At 36.9% G+C, this 19,623-nt stretch overlaps 2 protein-coding genes across 3 annotated transcripts; both read right to left on the bottom strand.

Annotated features, from left to right (window-relative positions):
- Positions 1 to 2,317: 2,317 nt before the first annotated feature.
- LOC143732815 (uncharacterized) lies at positions 2,318 to 10,717 on the bottom strand. 2 transcript variants are annotated; one of them, XM_077224227.1, is made up of 6 exons: positions 10,434 to 10,717; positions 9,833 to 9,970; positions 7,255 to 7,317; positions 6,922 to 7,131; positions 6,382 to 6,516; positions 2,318 to 3,912 (listed from the first exon to the last, which is right to left on the bottom strand). In XM_077224227.1, the coding sequence occupies exons 1-6, from the start codon at positions 10,548 to 10,550 to the stop codon at positions 3,700 to 3,702; spliced, it is 876 nt and encodes a 291-aa protein (XP_077080342.1). In that variant the 5' UTR covers positions 10,551 to 10,717; the 3' UTR covers positions 2,318 to 3,699. The 2 variants fall into 2 exon arrangements, with proteins under 2 accessions (XP_077080342.1, XP_077080343.1); XM_077224228.1 differs by lacking the exon at positions 9,833 to 9,970 and having other exon boundaries at positions 3,632 to 3,912; positions 10,434 to 10,662.
- Positions 10,718 to 12,230: 1,513 nt separating this feature from the next.
- slc2a6 (solute carrier family 2 member 6) lies at positions 12,231 to 18,285 on the bottom strand. Its single transcript, XM_077224226.1, is given in 10 exon segments — positions 12,231 to 12,528; positions 12,747 to 12,892; positions 13,412 to 13,588; positions 13,681 to 13,789; positions 13,889 to 14,035; positions 15,169 to 15,380; positions 15,514 to 15,613; positions 17,630 to 17,836; positions 17,926 to 18,079; positions 18,167 to 18,285. Coding segments are annotated over 10 exon segments (1,473 nt in total). The 5' UTR covers positions 18,226 to 18,285; the 3' UTR covers positions 12,231 to 12,366.
- Between the last annotated feature and the right edge of the window lie 1,338 nt (positions 18,286 to 19,623).

Below are 19,623 nucleotides of genomic sequence, written 5' to 3'. Positions count from 1 at the left end.
ATGCAAATTTTTTGAGAAGGACCTGTATATATATATATATATATATAACATCCATTGATATGCATCGGTACTCTTGAAAGCCTTCAAGCGATCCCCACTGTATGGGGAGGGGTTATGCACAAGATATATATATATATATATATATATATATCAAGATATATATATATATATATATATATATATATATATATATATCAAGATATATATATATATATATATATATATATATATATATATATATATACTGTATATATCTTGTGCATAACCCCTCCCCATACAGTGGGGATCGCTTGAAGGCTTTCAAGAGTACCGATGCATATCAATATGCTGTGGCTGGATGGGTAAAAGACGTAAAAGTGGGGCACCTGGCCACCAAGGATTTATATTTAATCATGGGAAATGTAGGTATTTTTAAAAAAAATTCAAAGGTATGATTTTTGTGGTAGTTTGCTCTGACTAGGTCGCGAGTTGTTAGCTAGCTAAGTGGCTAACAGCTGGTAGCTTGCCAGCTGTTAGCCACGGCTCACGGCTAGCTGTCATTAATCTGGATTAGGCCTGTCGCGATAGTCAATAAATCAATTAATCGCACGATAAAAAAAATGAGCTCGATAATTTCCATTTGCATGCTTTTTTGTTATCCTCTTCTCTCTCTCTCTTCCAAAGAGACTGGATGACAACTCTGTTTAAGACATAACCGACATATTTTACGTGAATACTCACCAAAACGGACATTTAAACATAATGTTGTGTGTATTTGTCCATTCAGACACGAAACAGAGCTCAATCCATTACACAAGCACAGTATAGGGGTCTATGGCTGCACGGTTCGGGTCGGGTGTGTGCGCAAAAGAAAGAGACCATCGGTCGTAAAGATGGCGGCGCAAAGCTACAGTGACGTCATGTGACCCAAACGAATAAATAGTGCGAGTAGTGCGTTCACACTGAAAATTCTAAAAAGAAAAAGTGCACTTTAATGGCGCTTTTCCACTGCATGGTACGGTACGGTTCGGTTCGGTACGGCACGCTTTGGCGCTTTGGCACGGCTCACTTGTGGCGCTTTTCCACTGCATGGTACGGTACGGGTCGCTTCGACTCGCTTTAAATGGTACCATCTCTGTTGAGGTTCCAAGCGCACCGTACCGATACTAAAATGTGACGTGGAAGAACTGTAGATCACTGATTGGTCAGACAGACAGAATCGTCACTACCAGCGTCATTGTATTTGCGAGACATCAAACCCGCTAGATTTAAATAGCCAGTAACAGCCTCCAATGTTTTAAAACTACTTGCTTGACTTGCTTGAAGAAACAAGAAAGAAGCGAAAGAAGCGCAGATGTTCCTCTTGTTAGTTGCCGAGGAGCGGATAAACTATAACGATCAGTCATAATCCCACCCACTTTGAAGCGGTACTAACTGCAGTGGAAAAGCAACTGAGCTAAAGCGAACCGAGCCGTGCCGTGCCGAGCCGAGTCGTACCACGCAGTGGAAAAGCGAAGCGAGCCGAGCCGTGCCGCGCCGAGCCGAACCGTACTGAGCCTTACCATGCAGTGGAAAAGTGCCATAAGTACCCGGATAATGCACTTATTTCACCGAAAAAACGAAGTGTGGAACGTTGGACACTTCATGCACTCAGCTATCGCAGCTTATGTAGCTTACGTACAATTATGTAACGGAGGGGGAGGGGCTATCAGACTCCAATGTTGAAAGACAAAATAAACGTAGAAAGTTCCAACACTACATGGTTGAGTACATAAGTGCATAAGAACATAGTGCATAAGTGCATAGTGTATAGTGCGTCATTTGGGACGCAGCTATAATCTTATTTGGTCACTTGCAATTATTCAGATTTGCCTGCAGTCTGAACATAGTGTACCTTTAAAACTTTTTAAAACTTGAACTGAGGGGGCACAAATCAGATCCGAGGGGTCAATGTCCCCTTTTGCATGTTATATTGATCAGTGGCGTTCATGTTTTTTGAAGCACTCGGAAGGGAAGGTGGGATCTCTTGCTTTCAAAGCTTGCTATTGCTAGCCTCTCCAGAATTGCCTACCCTACCTATAAACGATTAAATACAAATCAGGCAGGAGTTTGGAGCTGTGGCACAAAGATAGATTTGTTGGAAACCGCTGTGATTAGGTGAAGATGTGATGCATGGGCTCAGTTAATGCAATTAATCTTAAAGGGGCTTGTTTTTGTAAAAAACAGACAAACAAAAAAACACCAGTTCATCATTAATAAAATATATAGTATTTAATTATGTAAAGATATATTTCATATATATATTTATATAAATATATAAATATGGGAATCATTAGTGTGTGGATTTGAAATAATTTCATTGGCCCATTGCTTTGAGTGGATGTTGCTTTTTTAACATGTTATGCAGTAAATTTGAATATTTAAAAAACTGTCAGTTTGTGTATGTGTGCATATTGTTTTTGACCAATTTTGGTCTGTTTTCACACAAAGCTATTATAAGGCTTCATAAAACTTGGAATATAGTCCATGAGTCATATGTCATACTTTTGTAGGTAAGGTGCTTTTGTGCACTTTGAAGCTTGAAACCTTCAGTTGTCATTCATTGTAATTGCTTGGAAAAGAGCAACCAGTACAATTCTTTAGAATTTGTTCCAATTGTGTTCCTCAGAAAAAAAATGGGATCAAAATGATGACAGAATTTTCATTTTAACCCCTTATGTGTATGAGGAAAAAGAGGGACTGAATAAAACAGCCATCTTGAACCAAGCCTGTCATTTTACTGCTTAATTTCTTATGATATATGTGATATTCTTATAATAATCTTAATAGGATAATTGTGCCACATCCAACAGTAGTTTCAGTTCTGATTATCTAAATTAATTTAGAAATGGCATTTTAATAACAACAGTTCATGGTAAATTTACCAGCACTGTCTATTATTTGATGTAGGAGCGCCAGAGACTATAATCTCTGTGTATGGAGCGCCATCAAGTGGCCATATTTAAAACACACACTATGCAGTAACTGAGCTGTTGAATCCGATTTCTTGTGCAAAGCTCTGGGCACAGGTTGATGGAGGTGTTAATAGGTCTCTGCTGCACGGTAAAGCTGTTTATTTGGTATGCAGGCTCTTGTTAAGTTAGACTACATCATGGCCTTTGCTGGAAGAACAAAGTTCAATTAAGGCCAGTGTTGCTGCTCACACAGGTCTTGCCAAAGAGACCAACATACGCATTAAGCTGCCAGTGACAATCAACACAAGATAGGAGATGTAGCCAGAGATGAAAGAAATAAAGTATTTTAGAACAGTCCATACAGTATATTTGCAGTTTTGTGCTTGTGGAAACCACAGTTGTTACAAAACAAATGGTTCAGTGAATATTGCATGAGAACGACTCGATGCCTGAGAGTGTGAAAGGCAGGACAGACAGCTGACAAAATGTTTTTACTTTTTATGAAGTGCTCTACTCATCAACTGCACTCACAATATGACAACTTTGTCTTTATTTGTATATGTACATATGATGAAAGTGATATTTTCAATTTCATTACAATATTCTAAAAATTAAAAAGAACAATTATTTACAAAGAAATACATCTATTTATTATTTATAAACACAATAACACTATATTTACAGCATAAACAGTTTGTCATAAACATCATAAAACATCATCAAAATGCACCGAATGATGTCTGCAGATATTTGAATATGGCAAAATCTATTGTACATAAAGTGTTTTGTCGTTTTTCTGTACAGCACGCCAATATATATCATTCACTGACTCTGTCCTCGTGTCTTTGGAGCTCAGGTAGCCAAGAATGGAGTTAACAGCCCAGAGACTGACCCCTAGGCAGAAACAGAGATGTGGGGTTTTCCATGCCGATGTGGTGAGCTGGGTGTGAATCAAGAAGACGACAACTGCCAAAGTCCCCTATATGGATACACATTCATACGTGTTTAAAGTCACCATGAAATCAAAATTGACAATTCTTTCTTTCTATTTTTTACAGAATGTTGGAGAGTTTATTATTAAAGTCCCCCTGTAGTAAATAATTGTATCCTTTAAAACAAATCTTTGATCACCAAAATTATATATTTAATTGCTTTTTTCCTGTGAAAAATTTCTTCATGCCTTAAAGTAGCTTGAATGTAACTCTATGGCCTTGCCTCATTTAGTATACGCGCAACCATAATTATTTAAATTAGCCCCGCCTCCATTCACTCGCACCAGCTCAGAGATCCACTCGGTCAACTTTTACTCAAGTTACTGTAGTAAACGCTGCACAAATGTATCGCTCTTTACAACGTCGGACACATAATGGTTATTAAGATGATTAGCATTTTGCTTGACTACGTTATCAAACGGATAATAATGTGTTGCTAATGTTACACAAACCATGTTCCTGTTCGCCATCTCAGTCTGCCTTCTAAAAATCAATCAGCATCCTTAGAAACGCTTTGAACATCATAGATTGTCAGTGGAGAAAGGCATATAGTTCATCATAACATCATATACATAATTCACCCGTTATATTGCTAAATGTCCAAGATTTTTCATATCAACAGAAAAATATACCTGGATAACCTGACTTCTCTTGAGACTCCCCTGCTTCGCCGCATAATTAATGATATGCTAAAGCCCGTCCACACGTTGGTAACGTGAAGGTAAATTTCACTTCAGTTTTAAGGAGAAAAATACTGATCATTGCTGTTGACTGATGAATTTGCACAAGGTTTGTCTTAAAGCATATTAAAAACACCACATAGACATATAGAAACATTAAAAACGTAGTTTTCACCAAAGGGTAATGATTTAACATTAAAAAAAAATTATTCATTTGCACTCGAAATCTTTAATCACAAACGTTAACCTCCCCTCCCCCTCGAAACGATTTCTGACTCTGTTCTCTTCATCACATATGTCTCGGCCGGTAGACTAAATATCCTCCACTGCAAACTGGCATTCAGATCTGCATCCATTTAGTTTGCAACTCCCAAAGATCCAATCAATTTCCGAAGGACAAAATGGTAACCCTTTACAATAAGGTTTCATTTGGTAACATTGGTTAATTGTATTAACTAACCATGAGCAATACATTTATTACTGTATTTGTAAATCTTTTTTAATGTTAGTTAATAAAAATCCACTTCTTAATTGTTTGTTTATGTTGGTTCACAGTGCATTAACTAATGTTAAAGACCCCCTGTGGTGAAAATCAAGCTTTTAATGTTGTTTATATGTCTATGTGGTGTTTTTAAAATGCTTTAAGACAAACCATGTGCAAATTCATAAGTCAACACCATTGCTGAGTATTTTCTCCATAAAACTGCAGTGAACAAAGACAGTCTCAAAAACATGGTTTGAAATCGCTGGTGTTTCTGACGTCATAAACTACCTTGTAACCAATCAAGTCAACGTGTGATCGTCAACCAGTGGATCTCTGAGCTGGTGTGAGTTAGAGGAGGTGGGGCTAATTTGCATATTCATAGAACTGCATAAACTTAATGAAGCAAGGGTGTAGAGTTACATTCAAACTATTTTAAGGCATGAATAAAAAAAATTTTTTTGATGATCAAAGTTGAGTTTTAAGAGATAAATTTATTGACTACAGGGGGACTTATACATTATTAAATCCAAAAGTTGTATTTGTCATAGTAAATGTTGAAATTAACATTAACAAAGATTATTACATAGCTGTAGAAGTGCAGTTCATTATTAGTTCATGTTAACTAATGTAGTCAACTAATTAATCAAAATCAAATCCCGCCCTACACTTTTCTCATCCCAGAAGCCATTTCACTCGGATATAGAGTACGTCACATCAGGGAAGAAAATACTATCGCAATTTAAATCCAAACCTTAACAAGTCCGCAATATGTTTAGAAATCATTCTAATATGCTGATTTGGTGCTCAAGAACATTGGTTATCAATGTTGAAAACAGCTGTGCTGCTCAGTATTTTTGTAAAAAACATAATAGATTTTTAGCAGAACTTTGAAATAGATTTGTTTTTGTAAGATTATAACTGTCCTTCCTATCACTTTTGATCGATTGAATGCATCCTTGATTAATAAAAGTATTCATTTCTTTTAAACTTTTGAATGTTATAGTGTATTTTTGAAGAATAAATTATTTGTCTGATTTTATTATTAATAAAACACACCTGGCAATATATACTGAACTGTAAAAATGTACTTAATGTTAAAAAATATATATATGACAGAATTAAGCTGACTGCATTAAATTGCACCAACACCGGTCATTTTAAGTTTTATATGAAGTACAAATATTTCACTTTTTGCAGTTGTTACAATTTGCTTAATCGTGTGAAATCATCTTGGAGCAAATTTAAGTCCTAATGTTAACAAGTCTGCAAAATGTTCAGACAATATGACTTACCACAGCTCGGCAGCGGAAGAACGATACTTCATTGGTTGCCATTTGTTTCTGAGTGGTAAAAGAAACAAAGCTGTCTCCAACCATCATGGCTCCAAATGCACGTGTGAGATGAAGATTATCCTCAGATCCACTAATCTACAATGAATTGATACACAAAGGATTAATATCTATGGATAATAGCACCTATGAACTTTAGCTTCCTAACAACATGAACTTTGTGCTATACTTGATGACATCACTGTTATCTCCAGAGCTGCTTTACAGATTTTCGGAACTCATTTCATATTTTATGAACTTTACCCAGTTATTGAACGCAACTGAATCAATACTGAACTGACCTCAGCTAAATAATGTCACTATTTTCTTTTTAGAGCTGCTTTACAGCAGAATTGAACACTGTTTGCGTCGCAAAATCATTATGTTAATGTTTATCACTTTGAAACAATCTGTATTATATAAAGCACTATATGAATAAAGGTGACTTGACTTGACTTCAATCAAACATAAAACCTCCATCAAACATAGTCCAAGGTTTTTTACCTGTGACCCAAGTAGCCATCCTGGAAAAACCAACCAGATGAGGCCAAAAATGAAGTTGGCAAAAAAATCCATTTGAAAGAAAAACCTCTGGGGCTTACTGAGCCGTTCAGACCGTTTCAAAGAGCCTTGCAACTGATTGTGATCCAAGATCAAAAGAATCAAACTGCTTAGAAGAAAGAACAAGAGCACCGCCACATCCACCATGGGAAGCTGGAGAGTATGAAAGAACAGAAAAAGTCAAGAGCACTGCATTTTACATTTGTCTTCAGATGCATACCATACCAAAGTGACTTGTTATAATTAAATGCTCACATTAGGTTTTCATTTACATACCTGTCTATGATCTCTTCCTTGAATGCGTCCCTCTCTGCAGACTCCCAACAATGAAAGGAAAGCCTGTATAAAAGACATTTAAAAAATTTATTTAATTCATTTTTGGAAAATTAAGTTAAATGTAACAATAAATACTAAATTGATGCACCATTTAAATATATACACTACAGTTCAAAAGTTTGGGTTGCATTTGCTTAATCGGAAAAACAGTAAGAATAGTAATACTTGAAATATTATTACAATGTAAGAAAACTGTTTTCTATTTTAATATAGTTTGAAATGTTTTCAGTATTCTTTGATGAATAGAAAGTTCAAAAGAATTTATTTGAAATATAATTGTTTTAATAACTGCCCTTACAATCCCTTTTGATCAATATAATGCATCGTTGATGAATAAAAGTATTGAAACTAAGTATTAGGCCTAATTTATAAAAAATAAAATAAAAACTTAGGCTACTGACCCCAAACATTTGAAGGCTAATGTATGAAGAATACATTATTTGTCTGATTTTGTTATAAACATAACACACCTGGCAATATATACTACAAAAATACACTGTAAAAAATGTTTACTATAATTACATAATATGGCATATGACGGAATTAACCTGACTGAATTAAATTACACCAACAAAGGTAAATCTAAGTGTTAGGCTATATCAAGTACAAATATCTCATTAAGACAACAACTACTTGCATCCACTTTTGCAGTTGTTACAATTTTAAAGGGGCATCCTCCCCTAACCCTTAAAATATATGTTGGTTTAATCTAATATATAGAGGGAATGCATTAACGTCACTTTCCCGCTGGAACACGCCCCCTCAGCCGGACTGAGTGGCAGAAGAACAGCTGCGTGACTGGATTTAATAGGGGAAACTGCGAAAACGCAAGTAAAACAAACGATTATCAGTTTAAACTAAAGATTGGACTCAATATAGTGTTCCTTACAACTTACTAAAGATCAGTGATCCATGGATATTAACATGCAGCCAGGAATCGTGTTTCCTGACATTTATATGTGCCTTATTTCGACACCAGGGAAATACATACAGCAAATTTGCCTGTGAATGCTTTACATAAATACAAAATAGGCAGGTCTAAATCCAGGTGATCACTTATCAATGTTATATATATCATCATATCTTCTAGAGACTTAAAACTTGTATAGTTTTTTGTCAGTGTTTATTTAAAAATGTCAAATTATACAGAATATACAGTGGTAAATATTTGATTGATGAGTTGTCACTGCAATATATAACAATACAATATATAGAAAATGATTTTACCACTAAATTCAGCATATTGACACAAAAAGGATAACTGCAAATCCACCTTTCGCTGCCTGGAGTCCAGTTGTTTCTATGAATTGCAGCGATCTATTTGCTTCTCTGTTCTGTAGCTTTAGGTAGTCTGTAAAAATATTCCTCATATTTCTTGTCAAATCTAGTTGTACAGTCAGTCTCAAAGCTCTTTCCCGTTTTAGACGCGTTTTGTGTGTTTTTCCACAGCATTCACACTGAAAACCAATGCTGCCGCTCAGTCTTTTTGCCACTTGTGGGCGTAACTGCAGTAACTCCGGCCAACGGTGACGTCACGTGCATTCCCTCTATAGTCATCATACCACATTAGGTAGCCTATAGCCTATTTTTAGATTAGGCTTGTCAGGGTTTGTTTTACTAGCCATGTGCTTGTGTTTTTGTCATGTTTGGTGTGAGCACATGGCTTGTCATGTATGTTTCCTTGTGCCATGTGCTTTCCTGTCAATTGTCTAGCCCCTCCCATCTTGTTACCTGATTATTGATTAATTTGCCTCACCTGTCCTCCCTCGTTACCCTCTTTTGTTTGCTTCCGTTATTCACCGTTATACGCGTCTGCCAAGAATTTATTATGCACCTGCCACTCAACCCAAAATGCAGCGTTTATCCCCTGTAGCTTGTGGGCAAGATTGGTACGCACAATAGGTCAGTATTCACCATTAACAAAACGCTTTTCACCAGCCTATAAGATGGCAAACAAGAGCAGTATTTTACAGTCTGTTTGCACACGTGCATCAAATTGAGTGTCTGGTAGATTTAAACAGTGAGAGATCTTGAGGCAGGTGCGATGCTAGGTTGTGGCTGGCGCGACGCTGAGTAGGTGTGAAGACTTGCTCCTCGAATTAAAACGATAAAATATAAAGTACCCTAAGGTGGCAAATAGGTAGGCTAAATAAGAGTAGAAGTAAATGCGGGATGCATGTCTATTTGATCATATGCATCAGTCGGAGTGTCTGGTAGCAGTAAGTTGAAAAAAGTTTAGTTAATGGTGACTACTGACCAATTGTGCATACCGTTCTTGCCCGCAAGCTACAGGGGATATGCCCTGCATTTTGTTTAAAAAACACCTTCTATATTGAGTAAGGTCCCAGGCAGGCGCATATATCCGTGACGGGTCGAGTGCCAGCTGCCCCTAGCGGTGACGGGTTGACTGACAGCAGCCCCTGCCACGCAGAGATTTTACCCCCTCTCCAAGGCTACCTGAGGCTGACAAACAATATTTTTCTTAAAAATGTATATTGAGCTTGTACATTGCACTTACCACAAGTCTTGATATGGAATGAGCAGAAAGTGGATGGTTGTTGTTTTTAAAGAAAATGAACTTAACATTACTGGCAACCCACACACACACGAGTGAGCGCGTTACTTCAAACTGCGCGCTTCCGTCACTGACGCTTTCCTGCAACACACGAGCGTAAAGCTTTACAAAAATATTACCATAGTAACAATGATTTCAGCAAAGATGCACAATAAGTGACTTAATTGTAATACAATTGAACGAAAAAAATCTGGACTGCCAAGCGGCGTACACAGAAACTGTTCTTGTGTTTAGACAAGGAGCGTTGCGTTTTTACAACGCGTGTCAATTAATGACGCGTCTGCGTTCTGTTTCATTAATTGTTTTGCGTGAACTTGCCCTTATGACTTCAACTATTAATTTGTTCCAGTTTCAAAACTGCAGTAGGTATTTTATTGGATATTAACTACCATGGCATTCTAAAGAAAACATATGTTTGCCATTTTGCAGGAATTTTCATACAAAACGATTACTTAATGTTCGCTTATTAACATTTACAAACACATTAGGCTACTGTATATACTTAGGCTACATGATTTCACTCACACCGCAAGTAAAGACCCACCTCTGAAGAAAAAGCCAAACTGGAACAAATCCGATACGCAATGCTGAGTACCAGTCCTACCACAAGTTCGGCTGAAATAACTTGACTTCCAATTACTTTCACCCTGCTATTTTTCATGTTTGGTTCACTGTCCGAGTTGAGGTGTTAAAACAATGTTTTCAGTGCGACGAGGAACTGCATTTGTAGCCCACTGGCTTCTAAAGCCCTCACATGCCCTTACGTCAGCATGCCCTTACAAAACCTAATTATGAAACTCAAAGGAGGGCTTCCTCAGTTCTCTTAACACGGTGCTGATGGCTGGCGACTTCATGTTCTTCTGGCTGCAGACACTTAGGCTGTGTTACGTAAATATCAACGAGAATAAAAACGTGCCCGCGAGCTGCATTTAAGCCAGGACAACATCAGATAAGGAAGATTGAATTTCACGAGATTTTAGATTCTATAACATCGCCTTGTATTAGACTGTTAAACCATAAAAGATATACGTTTCACAATTAATTGCAATGTTTCCTCAGACTACTATGGATAAATAAATAAGCTAAATAAATAAAATCCACACATTCATAAATAAATAAATAAATAAATAAATAAATAAATTATACGATCGATATATAAGTAGCCTAAGTAATAAGTCATAATGCTTTGACAGGTCTGGCCCTTCCTGATTGTGTAATGTATAAGGTTAAACACCCTTAAGTAGCCTATCACATTTTTTGGCAACCCTTCACTCATTGGAAACCAATAAAGCAGCTTAAAGCCATGCAAACATTCATCACATGATCTTTCCTTTAAAACATTTTTTTGAACATGTAAACATATACCTCTTGGATACGAGCCAGTGAGAATTAGGCTATCTTACACGCTGGGATACTGCAGATCAAATTATCTTAATTCACTTTTTTTATTTCCAAATAATTAACAGGTATAACATTCTTCTTCTTCTTTTTAAATACAATTTGACTTTAAAATGTAACAATATGATATTATTATATTGTTTGTGGTTAAATCTGCCATTCATTGGTATTGGTCAGTTTCAGAGATTGAGAACAGGAATGACCTACATAAGCCTTTCAGATCATGCAGTGCTGACCACCTGTAGGCGTTCTGACAGATTTTTAGCCTTCACAGATGTAGTATGTGGTGCATAACACATAGTTGGTGTTGATTGACAGGAAGCACCATATCATCAGCAGAAAGAGGAATCATTAAAGCTGCCAATGAGAAGAAACGTCTGTTTTCTCTAAAACAAAAAGCTTTTGTTTGAAAAATATGCTCCCTAAAAAAAACTGATCTATTTAAATAATTGGGAAAGAATATATTAACTTCAGTGATAATCAAATAATATTAACAACAAAAATCTTTATTCATATATCAGCACATGACCAAGGCCAGTAGAATTTACATATATATATATATAAAATAATGCATATATATATATATATATATATTGCTCAAGTCTAGCTGTGGTCCACACCCATCTGGATGAATCATACTTTCTCTCTGTACTATTTTACTTTTGTTCCTGGACAAACCGATTTTGTGCAATAGGTTTAGGTCACACTGATGGAAACAAATGCGGAACAGTGAAAGGGAGGTGCAGCGTCCAGTCACATGATCTTGTCATTTAGAAACTGTGAGACTAGATTTAATCTTTAACATACATATTAAGTATATACAGCCTTTTTAAGAGAAATTATTGTATTTACATCATGGATCATTCAGACAGATAAACATAACAGTTACACACTGAATTGTTAATTAAAAGAAAATTTCCTATTTTTCATATTTCCCATTCATTGGGGGTCATTCAAAATTATTATTTACTATTTTTATTACAACCCAATAAACTCCTTGAATCCACTCAAATTATTGTTGTGTATTCCAAGTTCTAGTGCGACAAATCTCCCACACACACATAGCATAAATGGGCATTTTAAGGATCAAGAATGGTGAAGGTTCGGCCAGTCCTGAAATAGTTCTCAATTTCCTCCAGAGTTCGGCCTTTAGTTTCTGGCACACATTTAGCAGTGAAAATTATATTCACTACAGAGACGACACAGAAGAACAGGAAAGGTGCAAAAAGTCCATAGGCTTCCTATATGAAAAGATGTGAAAAGTTTACCTTTTACAGTTATACTGTTAAAAATTTAAAATCAGATAAGAAACAAAGAACCATGTATAATATGAGTAAATTACCAAGAGCAGCTTGTATTATCTTTTAATGACATTGAACAAGAATGTTGTTAAGTTCAAATAAGTATCAGATAAAAGAATGAATAAAAATATATTTTATGTGTGTAAAATTTATCTCACCACCACATGCATGAAGAGTTGCGTCAGAACAAAGGCTGTGATCCAGCTAATACCAACACACAAACCAGATGCTACACCACGCGCACCCAAGGGTAAGATCTCTGACATTAGCAGCCATGTGATTGGGCCCCAACCCATAGCATAACCTGCATGGCAAAGTAATCAGTAATGTTATGCTGCATGTTACAAATGCATGTTCCTACATAAGGAAATAGAACTAGAACTAATTATATGGGCCAATTCACACTGGAGCAACAGATGCCACACATGCAGACAATCCAAGACCATGACATTCCATGAAATGAATGTTCAAACAGCAAAAACAAGCGGCGACCAAATCGACATGGGTATCACACCAAACCGGATGAAGTGTCTGTTGCCGTTGGTTGGCATTTGTCGGTTCACTGTGAATTGGCATTAAAAGTAAAAACTTATAATTTTGAAAATGATGTAATTCAGTTCCATTGCCAAAACGGTGGCTTCTCTGAAAAAAAGTCCCTTTTAAGCCATTTCAAAATTATAATGTTGAACTATAACATCTCTAACTAAAGTGTCATAATAATCAATGGGTTCATTATCTGTGATCAACAAAAAGATTATACAGTAAGTAGAAGCACAACTGGTTACACTGTATGAACAAACTACCTTAAACTAAGCAAACTCACCAAATATGATGACCATAGTGCTAATGAGAGGAATTACAGTCATTGGATCGAAGGCAGGGCCCATTGAGCCTCCATAGGCGCTCTTCAAACCCTCTGTTAAAGTAAGATTGCCATGGCTGCATGGTGTTCTGTGGGTGTACATGGTCATTGAAAGCGTGGCTATATACATCAAAAATCCTAAAGAAAGAAAATAAGATATTTTATTCATTGGTCTGTTTCCAATTAATTAAATTGACCAAGTATAATACTTTATTTTATTCTACACAAACCTGAAGTGAAGAGCAAAGCTTTTCGACCAGCTTTGTCCATCAAACTTGCTGCAATAGTGACGGAGACCAATCTTACAGCTCCCACTAATGCTGCATCATATTTCGGTTCCTGAATGACAATTTTGTTTTAAACTTTTTTTTGTGAGTAAATCTCTTTCATGTTTTTTTTCATGGTAATAAATGGGTAAATATACTCTATGTGACATACCAGTGAAATAGCTGTCATGTGAAAGATGGGCTCCAAATATACCAGAATTGGGGTTATACCAGTCATCTGCTGCAGAAATCTCATGAAGACTGAGATTAGGATTGGTTTATAGTATAAAGGGGTTTTGAGATCACTCCATTATGCGCCCTGTTGGTGAAAAGATGCAAGTAATTTAAAACTGTATTTTTCTATAATGCATATTTTTTTATTTCTTTACAAGCATAAGTTTTAAATCAAACAATGATTGTCAGACCCCCTTTTGAAGAACATTAAATCTTTCAATTCAGTCATAGAAAGCAGCTTTTATACCTTAAAGGATTAGTTCAATTCAGAATAAAAATTTTGTGATAATTTACTCACCCGCTCGTCATCCAAGATGTTTGTGTCTTTCTTTCTTCAGTCGAAAAGAAATTAAGGTTTTTGAGGAAAACATTGCAGGGTTTTTCTCGGTTTGAAGGTCCAAATTGTAGTTTCAATGCAGCTTCAAAGGCTCTACAATCCCAGCCGAAAAATAAGGGTCTTATCTAGTGAAACGATTGGTCATTTAAAAAAAAAAAAAAAAAAAAATTTATATATACTTTTTAACCACAAATGCTCGTCTTGCACTAGCTGTGATGCGCCACGCATTATGTAATCATGTTGAAAGGTCACGCGTGAGATAGGCGGAAGTACCGACCTAGTGTTTACAAAGCGAACGTGCAAAGTCTCAAACGCCATTTACAAAAAAAAACCTACCCTACCTTTTTGGACCAGAAACCGGAACACGCGTGACCTTAACGTAATTACGTATGCGTGGCGCATCGCAGAGCTAGTACCAGATGAGCATTTGAGGTTAAAAAAGTATATTATTATTATTATTTTTTTTTTTTTTAATGACCGATCGTTTCGCTAGATAAGACCCTTATTCCTTGTCTGAGATCAAGTAGAGCCTTTTAAGCTGCATTGAAAATGCAATTTGGACCTTTAAACAGTTGGACCCCATTGAAGTCCACTATATGGAGAAAGATCCTGGAACGTTTTCCTCAAAAACCTTCATTTCTTTTTGACTGAAGAAAAAAAGACATGAACATCTTGGATGACGTGGGGGTGAGTAAATTATCAGGAAATTTTAATTCCGAAGTGAACTAATCCTGTAAGATGTCTTATTATTGAAGTTTCTGATTAATCAAAAGGAACAATATGAATGACCCCATTCTCCCTAATTAACTCTATTTACATGTCCTTTAATTTTCTTTTCCACCCTGATAACATGATGTAATCGACTGCAATGTGTGCTCTACCTGAGAGCTGATACTGCGCTCGATCTTACTGAACTCAGTCAAGTAATCAGAATTGGGGCCCCTGAGCCATTCTAGCGATTTAACTGCTTTTGCTCTGTTTCCTTTCATGGTAAGGTAACGTGGGGAGGTTGGCATGAAGCAAAGCAAAATCATCATGATAATCACAGGGACCTCCCCAGCCACAGCCAACCATCTCCACGGCAAAATCAAGCCTGGAGAGAGACCATAAAACAGCATAATTCATAAAGGACGTACAGGACAGTGCTATGAAATCCTTGAAAGTGTTGGAGAAAGTGTGTTTCATCATACAGCCAAAACAACCCCGAGAAATATGAGCTCTCTTACCAAGAGCGTATAGCGCTAGACTTCCAAAGACAGCTGTGATCTGAGGACATGAACCCAGCGCACCTCTCACAGATGGGTGTGAAATCTCTGACACATACACCTGTTTGAAAAAAACATCAGCTGATGTCAATGAGACCCATAAAGACATTTCATTAATTAAAATTCCATATGTAACAGTTAAACTCTAATGTCTTATATTTAAAATGATCATGACATGGATTTTTTTTAAATTATTTTTATATGTTCCTTGAGGTTCACTCATAATGTTAATAAAGAATTTTCCACAAAAAAGAACAAATATGTGGAAAATAGATTATTTCCAGCTCTCATTCTGACCCTCTGTTTGAAATGATCCGTTTTTAAGGGGCGTCTCCTTTAAGGCTTGTCAGTTTAAGGCTATACTGTTTTGATTGGCTAACGGCATTGCATATAGGAAACAGGATAGGAAACTATTTCACCCAAGTAAGTGTTTTTAAACATTATCCATATGAAACCGTCATTTACAGACAGAGCATTATGAAATGATTTACTAACGATTTGTGATGCAGCCGCTATCAGATCCAGAACAGTGGATGCTGCTGCTTTATCAAAAGTGTCTTTGCAAACTCTCCATTACGCTGTGCCTCGTTTACAAAACAATCTGCAGTCAAACGCTCTGAACGCTTTGCTAGTTTAACGACGGGAAAAATGGTCGGCGGACCCTGCGCATGGTCTAAAACTGTTGTCCTTACTCTCTTAATGAGTAATGGGTGTGTTTTGGGTGTAACGTGCAATAAACAAATCAGAGTCTCATCTCCCATTCCCTTTAAAAGCCAGTTGCGCTCGCGCCATGGCGGATTCGCTATTTACATGGGGGAATTTCCAAGAAGACCATCCACGGGACAAAGTGTACGCGCGTTGTGGACCCGTCTATAAGCGCACATTACTAACACGCTCTTTAAATTACAAAAAACATATTGCGCCATTGACTTTAGAACATGTTTTTGTTGGTTAATGGTGCAGTCTATTTCAGTTGCCTCAAAATAGCAACGAGCCAACAATGCACCTGATCACACCTCGTTTTCAGACCAGCACGCCCATGGGCGAACAAATGGGCGCAAATGGATTTGCTATTTAAACAACGTGGCGCAGGATTTGAAAAGGATAACTGCGTCGGGCTGAAACTAGCAGAAAAACTTTTACTTCATGCCTGGCGCTGCATTGGCACCAGGTGTATGATAGGGCCCATAATCCTCCGACGCAATCTGGGAAACCATTAAAAATAAACCATCTTGTTTATGATTCTGAGGTCCTTTTGAAGTCTGTACAGAGACACAAACAAACTTTTTACACAGGATGCGTCAAAGCGAACGTTCTTTCACTCTTCCATTTATCCTGTTGGCATCACACTCAAGTGCCTGGACAATGTCAGAAACTGAATGTGCATCTGTGTACTGTATCCAGTGTAGACAGAGTCAGTGATTATAATGTGTTCTATTTGCATTTGACGTGACGTGACGTTCACATCCAGTGTCGGCAAACGACTGAACGTCAGTGGGCGGGGCCTATGGTGCGATGATTTATAACTATTCATTGATGTCTTGCTCTGGAGGCAGTCATATGCAAATGTATTTGTCTGTTTGACGTCACAAATCCCACAATATCCAAACGAACCAGTTTCGGATCTGTTTTAAATAAATGCTTTGTTTATAATGAGGAGGTCATTTTAAGCTAAGAAACTTGCAGGATGTTACACAGCCGTCTTATGTGTCAAAAGATCAAAGCAAATTGGATTTGTCATGTCATGACCCCTTTAACAACATGTGGTCATACAAACATCCAATCAGTAAGCAGTCTCTACAACCGATTCATTAAAAAAAGCCATTTATTTGTGAATCAATGGTTGCACTGTGTTTTTGAGTGAAGCCAGGAGACATGTTAAATATTTCATGTCTGAGTATTATTTCTTGCTACCCAGTAATTTTATCTCATCAGATTCAAATCAGACTGCACACACTTACTAAAAAACACAAACAAAAACAATTTTTACATTTTAAATTTTACTGTGGCACTGTAGATTTACTAGAGGTGTGTTCATCAATTAGATTAACAAGATGGACTAAAACAGATAACTTACAGGAATGGAGCCAGAGGTGATACCACCAGCGATTCCAGTCAGAAATCTACCCCATAATAACATCCAGAAATTTTGTGCGGACCCCATCACAAGGAGACCTGCAGCAGATGGTACTCCAGACAACATGATGCTCATCTTTCTCCCAACTCGGTCATTGAGCACCATGGCACTAAGACCCCCTACGGCTGCTCCAAGGGTGAAAATTGACTAAACGAAAGAAGAGAAACTAGCTAGACAGGATTCTGTATTCTCTGTATGTACCTGAAAACATCTTCTATATACATAAATTAACTTACACCAAACCATGATATCTGATGGATGTCCATTTGGAGCCGAGGGTCATCACCCTTTTGAAGCTGGGGGATGACAGGGGAGGGGAACACTAAGGCAAATCCAAAATTGAAATTGCCCAAAACAGCTGAAAACACAGCAAGGTAGAGCCTTCCATGTCTGAAAAGTACAAACAATCAAATGAATACAATACATTGTTTTTTTAACAATATATAAAACAAAACAAAACAAAACAAAAAAAGTCACCTAATTTGGGTGGGGTTGTTTCTTATTAATCTGGTGGTTTCATCCGGACAGTCTGCCATCTCTCCTCCGTCTCACTCTGCAGACTGAATCACTTTAATTCTTGAATGGGTATTACTGAAAGTAAGTGAAAGCAAAAGCATATTTTGCAATACTGGGATTTCTTTAGGTATGGGTGGACAACGAATTAAGGAAGCAAACGTCAGAACTTCCTCTCAACACAGATAAGAGTACAGTGTTACACAACCAGAACTTTTCCGTGTGCAGCCACAAGGTCATTCAGAAAGAGAACTTTTCAATGTAGACCAATTTGGCGCCAGAACCTGCTACTGTCAGATTTGGTATAGCGATGTGGATTTTGATTCATCTCAGTGACTCGAATCATTTGAATCAGTTCACAAACACTCGCTTCAATGATTCATTCAAAATTGTTTAAAAATCCACTAGCCTATATATATTTAAATTAATTAAAATGAAAAATCATTCTGACGACCGAAATAAGTCTTATTAATCCTATTAAAAATGTGTGTGTCTACCACTACAAAAGAAACTCTGAGAACATAGAGCAAGCATCATAAACACTTTCCTCACATATGACAACGTAACGCAACCTTGACTACATGATAACCTGATCGATATAGACCTTATTCCTCGTTCCCAGTACTTCAATTCTTAAGTTTGTTTAGTTTATTTACTTATTTAATAATTTGTTTTTCATAAACGTGCTTATCTTATCGACCAAATAGAATCAGTAAAGTTAAACAAATTCAAACCATTGTGCATTGACATTAACCCCATTTTCTTTGCCCTTTTCTCCTTTTTGTTTTAAGTGACTTTATATGAAATACTAAAACATGAAGAAACAACAAATGAACTTAAAAGGGAATTATTCCCATCCTCTCCTCGGGTCATTTTGACCCGTAATTCATCTTTGTTTGAGTTTTAGAAATTTAGTGTTCACTGGAGTGGTCCAAGACATTAGGAGATTTGTCGCTCTTGAACTTGGAATACACAAAACTAATTTGAGTGGATTCGAGGAGTTTATGTGGTTGTAATAAAAATAGTAACAAATTATTCATGGGTCATTTTGAATGATGCCCAATGAATGGGGAATGTGAAAAATGGGGAATTTTCTTCTAATTTGTCAAAAATATATAAAAAAGCTTATACGATCCAGAACAAACACACACACACACACACACACCCACACACACACTCACACACACACACAAATGAATGCATGAAAACACACACACACACACACACACACACACACACAAATGAAGGCATGAAAACACACACACACGCACACACACACACACACACACACACACACACACACACACACACACACACACAATTAAAGTGAATGGGCAGGTCATATAGCCTAAACATGGGCAAATAAAAATCAATCAGTCAGGACTGCAGTATGAAGTGGAAATGCAGAACAATCCCAAATA

The sequence above is a fragment of the Siphateles boraxobius genome, unplaced genomic scaffold (assembly GCF_051911475.1).
Source record: "Siphateles boraxobius isolate OS27281-9 unplaced genomic scaffold, OSU_SipBor_1 9, whole genome shotgun sequence".
Classification (NCBI taxonomy): Eukaryota; Metazoa; Chordata; class Actinopteri; order Cypriniformes; family Leuciscidae; genus Siphateles; species Siphateles boraxobius.
This window is presented reverse-complemented; position numbering and strand designations above follow the sequence as displayed.

What these genes read in the sequence shown, in the direction of transcription:
- LOC143732815 (XM_077224227.1), bottom strand. Translation starts at nt 10,550, where the DNA reads ATGAAAAATAGCAGGGTGAAAGTAATTGGAAGTCAAGTTATTTCAGCC. An exon ending in ATTCCATATCAAGACTTGTG is followed by an intron (nt 7,318 to 9,832) that starts GTAAGTGCAATG and finishes TCTTTTATACAG; the next exon opens with GCTTTCCTTTCATTGTTGGG. An exon ending in AAGGAAGAGATCATAGACAG is followed by an intron (nt 7,132 to 7,254) that starts GTATGTAAATGA and finishes CATACTCTCCAG; the next exon opens with CTTCCCATGGTGGATGTGGC.